We start from the raw sequence: 17,991 nt of genomic DNA on the forward strand, positions 1-17,991 counted from the left end.
GTCTTCTGCAGAACAGAAGTTTTAATTTTAATGAAGTTCGGCTTATCAAAGACTTCTTTCATGGTTTGTGTTTTTGATGTTGATTCTAAAAAATCTTCCCATACCCAAGTCATCTTGGTTTTCTCCTCTGTTATCTCTAGAAGTTCTGATTTTGCATTTCATATTTAGATCTATGATTTATTTTGAGCTAATTTTTGTGAAAGGTATAAGGTCTGTGTCTAGATTTATTTTTTTTACATGTGGATGTCCAGTTGTTCCATTTGTTCATTGAAATGAGCAATAACACATTATATGTGCTCTGTTGTATTGCTGTTGCTCTTTTGTCATATGCTAGTTGATTATATTTATGTGAGTCTGTTTCTAAACTCTGTACTCTGTTCCATTGATCTATTTGCTTAGTCTTTCACCAATACCACACTGTCTTGATTACTGTAACTTTATAGTAAGTTCTAAAGTTAGATAGTGTTGTCCTTTAACTTTGTCCTTTAATATTGTGTTGTTTGTTGTGGGTCTTTTATCTCTCCATATAGATGTTAGAATTGGTCTGTTGATATCCACAAAATAACTTGCTAAGATTTTGATTGGAATTGCACCGAATCAATAGATCAAATTGGGAAGAACTGACATCTAGGAAACATTGAGTCTTTCTCTCCACAAACATGGAATATCGCTCTATTTAAAAAATTCTTTGATTTCATTCATCAGTCATGTGGTTTTCTTTATATAGTTCTTACACATACTTTTTTAGATTTATACCTAAGTAATTCATTGTTTTGGATGCTAATATATATAGTGTTGTGCTTTTAATGTCATATTCCACTTGTTCAATTGTTGATATATAGGAAAATGACTGACGTTTGTGTTTTAACCTTGTATCCTGCAGCCATGCTATAATTGCACTGTGTGCTTTTTCAGTCTGTCTTACCTAGCATAATATTTCTGAGATTCATCCATAATGTGTGGATCAGCAGTTCACTCCTATTTATTTCTGAGTAGTGCTTCCACAAAATGTGAATCTATCTTGGGTTACCAAATTCAACAGAAACAAAAACAAATTCAACAGAAACAAAAACAAAAAATGATGGAGCTCAGTTAATTTTGATTTTCAGTTAACAGTGAATACCTCTTTTTTTTTTTTTTAAGATTATTTATTTATTTGACAGAGAGAGAGAGAGAGAGAGAGAGAGCACGCACAAGTAAGCAGAGGGAGAGGGAGAAGCAGGCTCCCTAGTGAGCAGGGAGCCCAATGCGGGACTTGATCCCAGGACCCTGGGACCATGACCTGAGCCGAAGGCAGTCGCTTAACCAACTGAGCCACCCAGGCGCCCAATAGTGAATACTTCTTTAGCATAAGTATATCTTATACACTATTTAGGATATACTTATGCTAAAATTATTCATTGCTTATCTGAAATTCAAAATGTACTGAAAATCTTTTATTTCATCTAACAATCATATATCAATCACAATTTGTTTATCTATTCAACTGCTGATGAACATTTGAAATGTTTCCAACTTTTGAATAGTATGATAAAGCTGCTACAAACATTCATGTACATAATGTTCTTGTGGTCGTATTTTCATTTCTTTTGGAAAAATATGTGGGGATTGAATGCTGAATCATAAGTATATGTTTAATATTATAATAAAGTGGCCAATTTCTTTCTAAAATAACTGTACCAATTCACTTTATTCAGAATGAATAAGAGACTTAATTGTTTTACAGCCTCATCAAAAGTTATTACTGTCATTCTTTTTAGTTTTGGCCATTCTAGCAAGTGTGGAATGGTATCTCGCTGTGGTTTTACTTTGAATTTCCCTGCTGACTAATAATGTTGAATATTTTTTGTCTGTATATTGTCTATTTCTTTTTGTGGGTGTTTGAAATATCTGTTTGAGTTTGTATATTTATTTTATTATTGTGTTGTAAGAGTTCTATCTATATCCTGGGTGTGTGTCCTTTGTCAGATCTATGTATTGTGAATATTTTCTTTCATTCTCTCTTATCTTTTTACCTTCTAAATAGTATATTTTAAAAGGTTTTAATTTCAATAAAGTTCAATTTATTATTTTTTAGATAATAAATGCTTCCCTATCTAAAAATTCCTTGAGTACTTCAAAATCACAAAGGTTTTTCACCTAAGTTTTTATTTCTGAAGTTTGATACTTTAATTTTTTTAAGATTAATTTATTTTTAGAGAGAGAGTGTGAGTACAAGTGGAAAGAGGGGCAGAGGGAAAGGATCTCAAGTGGACTCCTTGCTGACTGGTGAGCCTGACTTGGGGCTCAATTACATGCCCTGAGATAATGACCTCAGCTGAAATCAAGAGTTGGACACTCAACTGACTAAACCACCCAGGCGCCCCTTGATAGTTTAAGTTTTTACATTTGATCTAAGATAGATGTCAAATTAATATGTGTTGGGGTGAGGTAAGGGTCACATTTCATTTGTTTTTCTCATATGGATATCCAATTTTTTCAGCACCATTTGTTAGAAAGACTTTCCTTTCCCCAAACAAATTAATACTGGCCTTGTCAAAAATCATTTCGCTAGATATGTGTGGGTCTTTTTTCTGGGCACTATTCTCTTCTACTGATCTACATGTCCATTGTTGTGCCATTTCCACTGCCTTAATGGTTGTCTTAAAATTAGATATTTATGTCTTCCAGCTTTGCTGTTTTTTTTTTTTTTTTAATAATTGTTTTCCCTTTCTTGGTCCTTTAAATTTTCAAATAAATTTTGGAATCAGCAGGTCAATTTCTAGACACACAATAAAAGACTACTGGGATTTTGACTTGTATAGCATCAGATTTTTCAGTTTTGGGAGAACACATATCTTTAAAAATACTGTATCTCTAAATCAATGAATAAGTTACATTCTGTTTATTTAGATAGTTAGTTTCTCTCAGAAACATTTCATATTTTTCATATAGATGATTTACACATACATTAAATTTGTTCTATTTTAATATTTTTTGATGTTATTCTGAATACCACTTTTAATTTTATTTTCATTTGTAACTGTTGCCTCTATTTAGATATCTAGTCAACTTTTTTTATAGTTATAGGTCTTACTAAAATTATCTGCTTCTTTTTGAGTGAGTTTTGGTGATGTCTTTCAATAAATTGACCCTCAACTAAGTTGTCAAATTCATAGGCATAGCTTTTCTCATATTAAACCTGTAATCTTTTAACCTCCTTGAGATCAATAATGGTACACTGTCTTTCATTCCTGATATTGGGAATTTCTCTCCTCTATTTTGATTCTTTATCAGCCTTGCTATGGTTTTACTGATTTCATTAATCTTTTTAAGCAAACAACTTTTGATTTTAATGATTGTTTCTAATGTTTTTCTGTTTTTGCTTTCACTCATTTTTGCTCTAATCTTAATTATTTCCCTTCCGCAAGTTGGGTTCAACTTGCTCTTACTCTAGTTTCTCAAATTGGAAGCTTCACTTACATATGTTGGATCTTTTGTTCTTTCTCAAAGAAGAATTAAGGCTATAAATTTCTCTTAAAGCAGTTCTTTAACTGTACTCTACAAGTACTGATAAATATCAGTTTCATTTTTATTTAGTTTAAAATAGTCATTAAGTTTCATTGAAAATTCCTCTTTCAGGGCACCTGAGTGGCTCAATGGGTTAAGCCTCTGCTTTTGGCTAAGGTCATGGTCTCAGGGTCCTGGGATTGAGTCCTGCATTGGGCTCTCTGCTCAGCAGGGAGCCTACTTCCCCCTCTCTCTCTGCCTGCCTCTCTGCCTACTTGTAAACTCTTTCAAATAAAAAAATAAAATCTTAAAAAAAAAAAAAACCTTCCTCTTTCAGCTCATAAATTATCTATAAGTGAGTTATTTAATTTTCAAATACTTGTGATTTTCCAGCCTATGGCCATACCACCCTGAATGCGCCTGATCTCATCAAATATCTGTGGATTTTCCATATAGATTTCTGTTACTGATTTCTATACTTTAATTCTATTATGGTCTGAGAACATTTTTGTATGTTTTCTTTGAACTTGCAAAGTTGTTTTTTTTAAATGGCCCAGAATATTGTTTATCTCAGTGAATCTTCCATGTGTACTTGAAAAGGATGTATTCTGCTGTTATTGGGTGGAGTGTCCTATAAATGTCAGTTAGAGCTAGTTGGTTGATAGCATTGTTCAGGTCATCTGATTACCTGAACTTACTGATTTTCTGCCTACTTGTTCTATCAAGTACTGATGGCTTCGGTAAAATTGTGGGTTTTTCTTTTTCTCCTTTCAGGTCTAGCAGTTTTTGCTTCATGCATTTTGAAATTTTTAAGTGCATACACATTTAGATTATGATTTCTTGCTTATGGGTCATAGTTTCCTGTTTCTTTGGGTATCTATTTGTTGCAGAATATATACTGAATTCTGTGCACATTATGTTGGAAAAACAATTGAATTCTATTTTCTTCTGAAAACAAAGTTGATTTTTGTTCTAGTAAGCAATTCGAATCCTGACTGATCATTTTGAACTTGTGTAATCCTGGTTTTATGGTTTGTTGGGTGAATCTGTAGAAAATCTTTAAACTTGGCAGGACCCAATCTATAAGTTCTATCTCCTTTGGGGATCTTGTCATGGCTAGGTTTTAGAATTTGTTAGGGCAGGTCTAGAGTCAGCATACTCTAAGGTATGGTCTTTAATCTTAAGGTGTGGCCTTTTTTGGTGTCTCAGCTATATGCCTGTGGTATTGAAAAGGTATAAATGTTATCGCTCCACTATGGCTGGGCTGTGCTTTCAACATCCCCATCGCACTCCCTGACTTTTAGAATCTCTATTATACTCAAAGTTTTGTTGCAGTTGCTCTTTGATAATCCTTAGGAAGTCTTATCCTCAGCTAAGGATTCCTAAGGGGTGCCTACAGGGACTTCTATCCCAGTACCTTAACTCTACAGCTCTTTCATTGCCTCTCCAGTTGCTTAAGCTGCTGTGAAATTCTATCTCTGCCTTTCAGTTTAGTGGAGTGCCATGTTCTGTCTGGATTCTAGTTCACAGAGATGGGGTCAGAGATTCGTTCCTACGAGGAATGCTGCAACTTTATGGGCTTTCCTCATGAGTTTCCTTTCTCTCAGGGATCACAGTTTTGTGTTACCTCTTGTCCAATGCTTGGAAACAATTATCCTATGCCTAATATATTTTAACCACTTTTATGGTTGATTATGGGAAAAGGCTAGGAAATATCAGTTAATCCTAATACATTAATTTAAAAATATGTGCATATCATAGAAGTAATGGCATTTATTTTTAAGTGCCAATTTCCCCAATTTTTCTATTGAGGACTTCTAGAAATCTTATTTATTACTGTGCTTATTATTTCTCTGGTCAATCATGGCTGTGTAATTTAGTTTCCATCATGATAAGCTAGTATCTTTAATTTGTTCTTTGGATTATATCTTTAAGATTTACATAAAATTTATAGCAAGGGACATCTTTGTGTAAATACTGACCTTCTACTAAAGGCAAGTAGTAACTTACAGGGTATGAGTTAAGAGGTCCAGAAAACTCCCTAATTCCAAGTGGGAAACTGAAGATCCTTGGTGTTTGAGGACAGGAAGTCACTGAAAGTGCTAAAAGGTCAAAGAAAGAAGTCTGTTTTCCCAAACTACAAGGCAAAGAATGATCTCAAGCCCTTAATGAGTTTGCTATTCCAATTATGACCCAAAATAATGGGGGATAAAAGATAATTAGTGACATAACAAAAGTTTTTATTAAAAGAAAAAGAACAAAATTATTATGACTCATGGAGTATGGTTTGTAAAATATATCCACTGAAATAAACTTTTCTGTTACTGTTTCCTTTTGATGTAGTAGAGTTTTATTCTGTATTTTATTTTTTAAAGATATATTTATTTTAGTGAGAGAGAAAGGGAAATATGTGCACGTGGTAGGGCAAAGGAAGAAGGAGAGAGAGAGAAAATCTCAAGCAGACTCCCTGCTGAGCAGAGTCCACCACAGGGCTTGATCTCATGACCCTGAGATCATGACTAGAGCTGTCATCAAGAGTTGGACGCTTAACTGACTGCACCACCCAGGCACCCCTTATTCTGTATTTTAATTTCAAATCTCATCCTTTTGTAATTTACAGAATGCTCCCCACAATAGTTTCAAGGTGATTTTGATGAATGAATACTTTGGGAAATGTAAATAAATGGTTTTATACCTATCCATTCTAAATACCCATTAGGATGTGATATAAACTAATATCAAGAGTTTTAGTTTATTCTATCTCTTTCCAAATATGATTTTACATCTGTTGTCCATTATTGGCTTCATGTGCTCCTTTTTTGTTCTTTTTAAAAATTTTTTAACATATCATATATTACTTATAAAAAAGTATAAAACTTATAAAACTGAGCAACCTTCAGTTTATTTTCTGAGCTTAAGAGTCTCTTATGGTCTGTCTCCCTCTCTGGTTTATCCTATTTCATTTATTCCTCTCCTTCCCCATGATCCTCATGTGCTTCTAAAAAACAGTCCTGGTTTTCCTTTTGCCTTATCACAGAACCAATCTCCACACTGTCTGTGACATTCTCACTTTTAGCCACAAGATGGCCTTACAAATCAACAATTTGCAGACACAGCAATTCTCAGTTTGGACTGATGATTTTGTCTCATATTTCTTTGTTATATATTCTTCATTTATTTTTTCCAGTTGCAGTGAGAACCAGTAAGAACTAAGTATGATTCAATGATGCATTTCTTCTTCTGGTTGTTGCCATGCTTTCTCATTTATAGATGTTTCATTTAGGACAATCCAACAGTTATTCACACTGCCCCTACTCTGTAGAAGTTATTGTTTTGTTATCTTATTTTTGGAATATTGCCCTGCTTTAGTTCTAAGTTAAGACCACAGGCTACATAGTGTACTTACATTGGGAAATGCCATTATAAAATCATAAGCATTTGCTTCTTTTGCTGCTTTCTCAACCTCTTCATCAGTCACTCCATTTCGTCCATATTTAATATTGTTATTAATGGTGGTCTCAAACAAAACAGGCTCTTGGCTGACCACTCCAATATGTTCTCGGTAATGGTGTACATTCAAAGTTCTGATGTCATTCCCATCCACTGTGATCTGCCAAAACAAAGGAGTGAATCATGTTGTGATGCCTTATACTGCATTGTGTTTAGAGTCTTTTTAGTAGTTCAAACCATAAGCTGAGAAGCAGGGTGTTTCAGGGATAAAAGACTTATTTTGATAAAATATTTATAGTACGTATATTTTTTCTGATAAATGGGAATGAATAAAATGTCAAAAACCTGGCTTAAAATCTTCAAACCACCTGAAAATCTTAACTCTAAGAAAAACAAATTACTATGTAGATACATGCTATAGGAGCCACAAATGTTATCATGTCAACACATGTAACAAACTTCAATTTTGTTATTTTAAGACTGATGTGATCTTTGCATATTTTTCTAAAACATGCACTTTTTCTAAAAAGTTTTATTTCCCACGTGGGGTTCAACTCACAACCCTGAGGCAAGAGTCACATGCTCTTCCAGTTGAGCCAGCCAGGTGACCCTAGGAAATTCCCTTTCTTCTCTTTAACATCCCATTTCACTGCAAAAGGCAAAAATATCTTTTATTCATTTATATAAATAATAGTAAATGAACACAGTCTTCCTCATAGATAGTATCATTACCCATTATTCCAAATATTCCAGTGGGAGGGTCAAGGTTTGATAATTATAACTTACAGAGCCTATCTTTCTCACCAACTTTAGTATTCTCTCTGGGCATTGGTATTCTATGCTACTGTTTTATGTATGGAATGCTTATCCAATAATTTAGTTATTTAATGTTAGCATGAATACGTGAATCTAGTATACTCCAAATGAAGACTTAGGAAGTCAAATTTAAATGAAACCAGGCTCTAGCGGGGTAGATTTTCTTTTAAATAGCTGAAAATCTTAAGAGAAGCATTAAGAATTATGCTTCCATAACTATTGTATTCTTATTCTCTATGCTATTTACAAGGGTAACAAAGTCAAGTGCAACATTATGGGTAATAGAAGAAAATGAGAGAGCATATTTTCTACAGATATTCTTCTGGGATGTTTTGAGAAAATGATAATCTTGTAAATTCTGAGTACTACAAATTATTTTTCTCCACAGCTTTCATCACCTTCTAACATACTATATGTTACTTATTTTATTTGTCGATATCTTATCAAGAGTGTAAACTTGGTGAAGGCAGAGGATTTTACGCTTTGCTCATCAATATTCCCCAGGACCCAGAACACTGCCTAGCACACAGTAGGTGTTCAATAAATATTTTCTGAATGAATGGATATGCAGGAAAGAAAATGAATTGGCTGAGAAAAGCCAATGTTAAAAATTAAAAACTGATATAGTTGTAAGCTCTCTGTTATAGGTGGTATTTCCTAATTTCATCATGTGATGAAATGATTGCTAGGTGCTATAAATGATTTTGCTAGGTGAACTTACAAAGCCATTGTCAGGATCATATAACCTTTGTAGAAGCTGGACTGTAGTACTCTTCCCACTGCCGCTGGGGCCAACCAAGGCCACTGTCTCTCCAGACTTGATTTTGAGATTCAGATCTTTCAGAATCTATTGGAAAGTAGGGAGAAAAATTCTATAAAAGTAGGTATGTGAAAATATGATTCCCATACTTTCAGAGATTTAATGTATAATTATAAACAGAAAATGAATTTTTCTGTGATACTTAAAAACAAATTTAGATCTTGTTTTCTTTCATATACATGTATAATAAAAATTTACATAACTTTGAAAATGATAAAAAAATCTCTTACCATCTCTCTATATAAAGAGGGGATCTAGATTAAGAGTACTCATAGAATATTAACTAGCCACAGCAAACTGTACATATTTTCAACTTATATCAATTTAATGACTACAAGTTAGTGAAAGCTTTTATCTTCTAATTTGCAACAACTGAATGAAATCTTGCCAGATATTTTCATGAGCTACTTAAGAAAATTATTTCTTAAAAATGTGGGGTGCCTGGGTGGCTCAGTGGGTTGAGCCGGTACCTTCGGCTCAGGTCATGATCCTGGGGTCCTGGGATTGAATCCCGCATTGGGCTCCTTGTTCAGCGGGGAGCCTGCTTCTCTCTTCGCCTCTGCCTGCCACTCTGCCTGCTTGTGTGCGCTCTCTCTCTCTGACAAATAAATGCATAAATAAAATACTTAAAAAAATATATACATATTTAATATTATCACAAAATGTATTGCAAAGTAAAACAACCAGGAAGATTCTCTAGGTGCTCCCATGAATGGGATTCCACCATTAGAAACCCTCCTTATCTAGCAGATCTCATGGTGTAGCACTTAAAAATTTTTCTCAATCACTGAGAGTTGCTACCAGCTTTTAGTGTCCTACAGACCTTCAATGTGAGAGAAGCCTGACAAATAACTACCCTATGAAGACGACAACAGCAAGCAAACCCTCACCTATTTTTGCTTGCATTTATATGTACTCAGCCAGAAAATATGGGAATCTCTCCTTGGACTCTCTCACTTTGGTCTCCCCATTTGTAAAGAAACAGACCCTTTAAATAAGTTAAACATAAAACTTTCAAAGGGCCAAGCAGGGAAGAATTGTGTAAAGGAGGTGAGAAACTGGGGACTTCTGGTGGGAGTACCTCCTCTCCCATCTGTACTTCACTTTGGAGTTGGTTTCTGTTACTTTCCTTGGAAGAATCTGTGTTGTTGCTTTTTAAATATTTATTTATTTATTTATTTATTTATTTGTCAAGGAGACAGAGAGACACACACAAGCAGAAGGAATGACAGGCAGAGGGAGAAGCAGGCTCCTTGCTGAGCCAGAAGCCTGAAGTGGAACTCCATCCCAGAACTCTGGGATCATAACCTGAACCAAAGGGAGCCACTTAACAGACTGAGCAAATCAGGCTTCCCAAGAATCTGTGTTTTGTTTATTCAAAAGTGGTAGACTCTTTCTTTGTTTAAAATTATTCATTCTTTAGCTTTCAAAAAGGGCTGTATTTCAAAAGTTCACTTAAAAAGTTGTTTAAAACCCAGAGAGCACTTTACTATGCAATTTAATGACAAATTGGTACTTAAGTCTTCAACAACCAACCCAAATGTAGTTGCAAATGCTGTGTTTATGTTAAGAAAAATGGTAGAAAACAACACTATTCCAGTAATGGTAATTAAGTAACAAAAATTTAAAAAAATAAAAAGCTTTGAAAAGAGAATTTCAATCAAAGACTTAGAAAAAAATAAGACAGTAGGAGTAGACAGATCTTTTCTGGATGCAAATTTTGCAGGGGGTATGGGGGCATTTTAGACAGTATTAAAGGTTGATGGCATTAGTAATTTTTTATCAGTTTTACTTAAAATAATAGTCTCCTTTTTCTTGAAGGTTTTATTTGTGAGAGAACAAGCACAGAGGGAGTAGGAGAGACGGAGAGGAACAAGGAGACTTCGTGCTGAGCATGGAGCCCAACACGGGGGTCAATCTCAGAATCCTGAGATCATGATCTGAGCCAAAACCAAGAGTTGGACACTTAAAGGACTGAGCCACCCAATTGCCCCATGGTCTCCTTTTTCTACAACATAGGTATTTTGTTAGTAATTACTCTTTGCAATTTTTAGCTGTAACTACCTTTTTTGGATAAGTACACAAATAAAATGAAAAGAAAAAAAGACAAGACTGATAAATATTTTCACAAGAAATTGTCAAAGTCTAAATGATGGATGGTGGAAAAACTGTGCTGCAAGTGTGCCTGCTCATACACATGAGGGTGTATATGTATCTAAAAGTGAGGAAGAATGTACCTGAGACACGAATGCTGGTGCAGTAGAGCTCTTAGGAAAGGGAGAAGGGAAAGGCACAACACGGGGATAGTTTCTTCAGGTTAGAGACTAGAAAGTTAATTTGAGTTATCTCTGTTGAATGTGATAATATTCAGGGACCACTGACAGGTGATGCCATCAATCCAAGACATTTTGGTGTGCTCCCAAATGCAGAGTAAAGGAATTTCAGGGAGTTGAAAATGTTTTAGTCAGTTGGATGTAGAAAAGAGGCTGCAAAATACAACTACCTCTTCAAGAGTTTTTGGTTCATTACTGATCTATTTTTCCTCCCCTTCCACTCTCTCCCTCTCCCGGCTTTGGCCTACTCTTTCCCTCCCTCCCTCCCTCCCTCCCTCCCTTCCTCCCTCCCTTCCTCTCTTTTTTTCTTTTTTCTTTATTTTCTCTCTTTCTCTCCTGAAGTTTCAAAGAAAAGTAGCAAAATTTTGGTCAAAATGATCCTAAATAATCTCTTAAGAAGAGATCTTGGCCAGGATAAGATAACATAAGACTGCACAATTCTATAATTAAATTAAGCTACCTTGACAGATGGTCTTGACGGATAACTGAAAGAGACATTTTTAAATTCCACAGTTCCTTCTATGCATTCTGGTTTATATCCTGTTGTTGAGAAGTTATCTATTGCAGGTTTCTTGGAAAAACAAGGAGAATGTTACAAATCTTCAATGGACTAACCTGACACTCTACATCCTAAAAATAGTTTAAAGACTGTTTTCTTTTACAATGTTTTCTTTTCTGCTTCAGAAGTATACTGAGTTAGACATGAAGATTTCAATAAAATACAATGTCATTTTAGAAAAGTTAAAACAATCTCTTTCCATAGCCAATTGTCCAACATGGATTTTGCCCATCTCTTTGTTTTAGTGAAATAAGTGTGTCAATTTTTTGGTTTCTTTCTTGTAGTAATGGTAGCTATCTTTCAAAGCAGTTTGAAGTCTTACCTTATCAATAACCTGGAAAATATGAAAGGCAGCTCCTCTGGCTATAGTGAAGGTTTCAAAGTTAGGGGCTGCTGTTCCAATGCAGTAACTACTATGGATTACGCTAAAAAAAACCTATAGGAACAAGAAAATAATATTTACCCTCCTCAATTACATAAGAGAGACAACAGAATGAAATGTATATATGGTTGTGATCAAAGAGATATTAGAGAAATAAGGTAGGAAGGAATGGAAGTTGTTGTCTAAACATAAAGGAAACAAGTTAATTCAAGTATGATGGCTTTTTCTTAATGTGAAACAAATTTTGATTATCCCATGGGTTTCTTATCACCTGCCGGGAAGTCTGAGTAGGAAAATCTGCTTACTATGGAGTGCTTACTGGTTGAGCGAGATGAGTTGCCTTTCCTCTTTGCTGATTGATCCCTTAAACTTTACAGAGAAGGATGTCACAGATTTCAGTAGCATAGAGACATTATACTATTTCTGTTGAACTTCTCTGAATTCTTATATTATTGGACATCTTTCATTTTCAGACAGACACATATTTGCAAAAAATAAAATAAGGAAAGAACCTAAGTCAGGGGCATTTTCCCTATCTTACAAATGAGGAAGCTAAGGTTTAGCAAGTCATTTGCCCCAAGTCACACATAAATTGAGAAATAAGGATGTGCCCCACCCCAAATTCCTCATGTTCAAGTTTCATTTATATACAAGTTTTAATGATTAAAGTCTCAAATCCAAAAGATAACTTTAGTTGACAGAAAAGAAATCTACATAGAATGGGAAGGCCAAATAAGAACTGAAGTATATAGACAAGATCAATTCAGTTCAGCAAGACAAATTGTTCTTAATCCTGAACTGAACTGTTTATTGTTGAAATTTGGGAGGATAAGTGAATAAATAAAAATTTAACATAAAACCCCTAAGAGTTTAAAAAAAAAAAAAACAATCCTCTAAATTGTGACATTGGACAGAGCTACAGATAGTCTGTCTTTAACATTACCATATGCTGAAGGACAGAGGAAGGGCAGGAGAGTTTAATCTACAGAATTTTTCAGAGGGAAGACATTCAACAAGGTTAATGTAGACTACCATTTTACCTCAGCAAGTTTGAAAGGAAAAAGTCTCACTAGAGACTGGCTTTTTTAATTGCTGGATTAAGAAAACTCTATATCCTAATAGGGAATTCATTTAGGATTCTTCTAAAAGCATGGTGCTTTTAAAGATACACTGGATGAATAAATTCTGCCTTTATAACTATAATTTAAAGGTATATACAAATCTTTTTTAAAATATTTTTTTATTTTAATTTTATTTATTTAATTTTTTTATTTTAAGATTTTATTTGTTTATTTAACAGAGAGAGAGATCACAACAGGCAGAGCAGCCGGCAGGGTGGTAGTGGGGAAACAGGCTCCTTGCTGTGCAGAGAGCCTGATGTGGGGCTCGATCCCAGGACCCTGAGATCATGACCTGAGCTGAAGGCAGAGGCTTAAATGAGAGCCACCCAGGCGCCCCGATACAAATCATTTGATGGAAACAAGAATTTATAAAAAACATTCATTTTTTGACATTCATTGTCATTCAAAGACAATTTTTACTAAGCTCTAGATAAGAAGACTATATGGGCCAGTTACCTTTGCTCTCAAGACTTACAGCAAGAACAGTTCCGATGGTATAATCAGGTTCTCCACTAAGAATCAAAGAGGTTCCATACCAAAAACCAAGTCCATAGGTTCCATTCATAAAAAAGTACACGGCACCAAGAGAGAGTTTTGAAGCTATAGCTTTTCTTATGCCAATATCCTTTGCATATTTTAGATTCTGTGTATACCTTAAAAAGACAAAATGCAATGGAACAGACTTTGGGAAAACTAAAACCAAGCAAATATTGTCATAATTAAAGGAACAGACCTTTCAATTTCTTTTTCCTGGGCCCCAAAGGCTACAACTGTTCGGATTGATGACAAGACTTCTTCTGCCACAGCCCCAGCTTTGGAATAGGCATTTAATTCCTTAGTGGTCAATGAAATGATTATCTGTAATAAACCAGGACCACAGTTAACCAAAAAAATGATTCTGAGGCAGTAACGTGCAGAGCATTTAATTCAGGTAGAATCTAGAACAGCAGACTTTTATTATTGAAAAGGTACTTAAGATCATTTGACCAAACTTTCCCAGTTTGCAAATTAGGAAAGCAACAACCAGAGATATTAACTGACTTTTTAAAGTCTCACTGCAGTGAAAGAGCTTAGTTGTGAAGTAATCTTCAATCTAAATCTCTACTCTGCCTTGTATAAGCAGAGCTTCACTGTTCCCTCCCTATATTTTTTAAAACCTTAGAACCTGGGTACTTACATAAATAAAATTGGGAAAGACCTGATTTGGAGATGGGTATTAGGGACACAGTCCTTTTTGGGTGCACTTTGGAAACTAGTAAGCCTAATTTGACTTGATTTGTTATTACGTAAAAAGCAAGTCTTCTGTAGGCTATAGGTCACAGAACAGGAAGAGGAAGATGATCCTGCGTATGTCTGGAGTATGACCCCTGAAGCTATTACTGCATAATGCAGGCTACTAGTAAATCCTATATCTCTAACAGTAAGAGCTGAGATTTAAGAGACAGAGAAGAAGGAGTATATCATGCTTATTGATATTAGGCAGGTTTACCTGATTTTTAAAAATTTTAAAATCAGAATGTGCTTCTTTATTAAACATCTCACTTCCTACTCTTTTACTAGTAAAGGATTTCATTTAGTTTAGCACAATTGTTCAATGAAATGGAATAGAAGGAAAATTGACCTCTGAGCTATAAGTCTTTATTGCCTACTCACATAACAAATGTCATTTTCAAAACACATCCCACATAATTGGAGATGATTTTAAATAAGACACACTTGGATAGTTGTTAAAGAAGGTAGGATAAACTGAGTAATACTCATTATTTTCTGAATTCACATATATACCACTGGAAAGGAAGAAACACCTAGCAAAAAGCCCTGATGTTTAATAAATGAATGATGTTTAATAAATGAATAATAATAAATAAAAGTAAGGTAGAAACCACACATACTGGAGTCTTTGGTTATTTGGGTAACTTTGAGCTTTATTTGATTCTTTTTTATAACCAGTTAATATAATAGCAGAACTTAGATTTCCCACTGTTGTTACTTCTAAACTTCTTATCCACTTTACTTTCCTGGGCAGTTAAGTTTAAGCTCTGACCTCAGTAACACATAGTTGGCAATCTTCCTATTGAGAGGGTTTCCTCATCTCAAATATGCTGGGGATGAAGATTTTTATAAGAGCTATAAGGTCAATACTAGAAGTCTCATTAGATAAAGATTTCTTGCCTAAACATTGAAGCCTGTTAAGAAATTATTCAGCCATAGACTTTTATTGCTGCAAATTCTTTTTTGGTTGAACTTGAATAGTGTTAGCAAATAAACTCAGTGAATTTTATAGCTTTGATTTCCATAAAGAACAATTAGCTTTGCAAAATCAAAAACGTCATCCATCCCTAAGAATGCACTGTCCTCCAATCTAGGTGATGGATATACACATTGGTAGAACTGCCAGACTTGATTTGGAGAGAGATATTGGGATATATTGGTTGTTTTTGGACTTAACAAAGAGCATTGGTTTCTAATCCCGGTTATAAATAGATTAATATTTTGTGGTATACTCACAATAGTGCTAGAAATATAATTTAAAATGAAAATACATAATTTGTTTAAAAAATTGAAACATTTCTAAAGTACAAAAAGTCGACATTAGCAGACATTTGCAATGTAATTTAAGAGCCTTATAAAAAATAAAAACTTGAAATGGCCGATATGAAAAAGTGTTTACAATTTTTGGATTTTCTTATTTTGTTCTGATGAAATGAATTGCACACATTTATCTGGAAATTTAGAACGTGTAAGACTCTCTCATAATTCTCTATCTATGCTATCATTTGAAGTTGCACTAGGCTACCAAATGAAGAGGAATTCTTTTAGTGTTAGTAAGATATTAAAATTAACTTCATTGTGGTCAAATAACTTGTAGGCAAAAAAGTGATTAACAGTGAACAAAATCAAAAGTATTGGTGATGTTTAATATCCCTTTCCATTTTTAGATATAGGAAATAAATAGAAATGCCTTACTTGACAAATTTAGTAAAGAACCTAGTTTATACTCCTGTTTCCAGTCAACACTGCATTTAGCCATCTTGCCTACCCGAGAAAATATGGCTGCTGAAGCAATTATTAGTGGTGATGTGGAGAGAATCACCAGGGTGAGTTTCCAGCCCTTGACCAAACCAACTGCCAGGCCAATAGAAAAAGTAGATATGTTTTGAAACAACAGAGCAATCTTCTCTCCAATACCATCGCTGATTTTGTTGATGTCACTGAAACAAGTAAGTAAATGCAGTTAAGTCACTGATATAGAATATATGAAAACAAAGTCGATATACTATACATCAATCCTCTTACTTAGTCATGCGAGTGTTAAATTCACCAATGTCACAACCATCAAACCATTTGATATCCTGTGCCAAAACTGAATGGAAAAATTGTTTTCGAATTCTTTTGGTCTGTCGTGCTGCTGTCATAACCCAAAAGGAAATCTGCATGTAGCCAAAAACCAAGGCAGTAACTCCTATTCCAATATAATACAGAGTCAACCTGAAAAAAGATTATTGGAAATATTAGTGAGACTCAAGTGCAGTTTTCCCCTTTGATAAAAAAAAAATGAGATGTCATCATATTTGATTGAGAGAATTTGTGCTATTACCTATAAAATAAGTCAAAATAAATCTCCATGAGAAGTAAAGTACATTGAACACAAAATTCTAGGTTTCTCTAGTCTAGAGTACGTCTCTCTTAAATTATTAGTAAAAACTACTATTTTATAACACTTGCTACTTATATCTTCTTTCAATAATTTTTAATACTTTCATTTGGAAAGTTACATTGAAGTAATTAAGATAGCTGTACATGGAATAGGTGGATGAAGAAATGATAGTAGTCTAAAGCACTGTACAAAATAGTTTAAATATATTTATACTATTAAATACAAAATTCAACTTTAGGAATTTGCCCTAAGGAAATATGTAAAAAGATTAATCTAGCTGGATGGTCATGGTAGTTAGCAACAAAAAAGAAGAGCTGAAAACAATCTAACAGGAGACCAGATAAATGGAGTCATTTAAAAAATATATACTAGGTACCCACCATGTGTGGCATTTTAGAGATACAGTCATGAGCAAGATAACAAGACCCTCCTTTATTTACATACTGGTGTAAGAATTTACATCCTGGTGGGAGGAGACAGACAATACACACAGAAAAATAATTTTAGGTTGTTCTATGAGGGAAGTAAACAGGGCAATAAGTCACAGAATAACCAGTGAGTAAAAGGTGGGTTGGGAGAGCTAGTACAGATAGAATGGTTAAGAAAAACTTTTTTGAGGAAGTAAAAGAGCTGGATTCCAAAAGGTAAAATGGAGCCAGCCATAAAAAGAGCAAGAAAAGCGAGAAAAATAACAGAGAAAAAGGAGAGAAAATAATAAGGTATCTGAGGCAGGAAAAACCTTAGCATGTTCCAGGAACAAAAGAACTCCAAAGTGGTATGAAATGATTAGGTCAGAGAATTTAGCAAATATTGCAGGGCAGCCATGGGACATTGCACAGCTTTTTTTTTTTTTTTAAGATTTTATTTATTTATTTGACAGGCAGAAATCACAAGCAGGCAGAGAGGCAGGCAGAGAGAGAGGGAGGAAGCAGGCTCCCTGCTGAGCAGATCCCAGGATCCTGTGATCATGACAAGAGCTGAAGGCAGAGGCTTTAACCCACTGAGCCACCCAGGTGCCCTGCACAGCTTTTATTTTAAGAAAAAAGGTAGACCATTGGAAAATTTAAGCATGGGATGCCCTTATCAGTTCAACTTTTAAAAAGATCAGTCTCGCTCCTTTATGAGGAATAAATGGAAGTGAAACAAATTGAAGCAGGAGTTTAGTTGGGAGGCTATTGCAATGGCCAGTGTGTGAGAAGGATAGGGACTTGGACGAAAATGGTGGCAGCTGATGTACAGAGAAATGGACAGATTCTAATTATATTTTGGAAATACAGCAAAATGAAATTGCCAATGTACTAACTGTGAGGAATGCCGGAAGGGGAGAAATTAAGGATAACTCCTTAGATTTTGATTTGAGCGA

The 17,991-nt window shown here is 34.6% G+C and overlaps 1 protein-coding gene across 1 annotated transcript in view; it reads right to left on the reverse strand.

Moving 5' to 3' along the window:
* Positions 1–17,991, reverse strand: part of ABCB5 (ATP binding cassette subfamily B member 5) — a 137,758-nt gene that overhangs the window by 79,573 nt on the left and 40,194 nt on the right. The window contains exons 7-14 of the mRNA XM_032865778.1: positions 16,268–16,459; positions 16,011–16,182; positions 13,704–13,828; positions 13,446–13,623; positions 11,790–11,903; positions 11,369–11,479; positions 8,477–8,602; positions 6,896–7,099 (exon numbers count right to left, since the gene is read on the reverse strand). Of these exons, the coding sequence (XP_032721669.1) occupies positions 6,896–7,099; positions 8,477–8,602; positions 11,369–11,479; positions 11,790–11,903; positions 13,446–13,623; positions 13,704–13,828; positions 16,011–16,182; positions 16,268–16,459 (1,222 nt within the window). The remainder of the gene's footprint in view (positions 1–6,895; positions 7,100–8,476; positions 8,603–11,368; positions 11,480–11,789; positions 11,904–13,445; positions 13,624–13,703; positions 13,829–16,010; positions 16,183–16,267; positions 16,460–17,991) is intronic.

This window comes from Lontra canadensis, unplaced genomic scaffold, assembly GCF_010015895.1.
Source record: "Lontra canadensis isolate GAN:19392208 unplaced genomic scaffold, GSC_riverotter_1.0 scaffold2, whole genome shotgun sequence".
NCBI lineage: Eukaryota > Metazoa > Chordata > Mammalia > Carnivora > Mustelidae > Lontra > Lontra canadensis.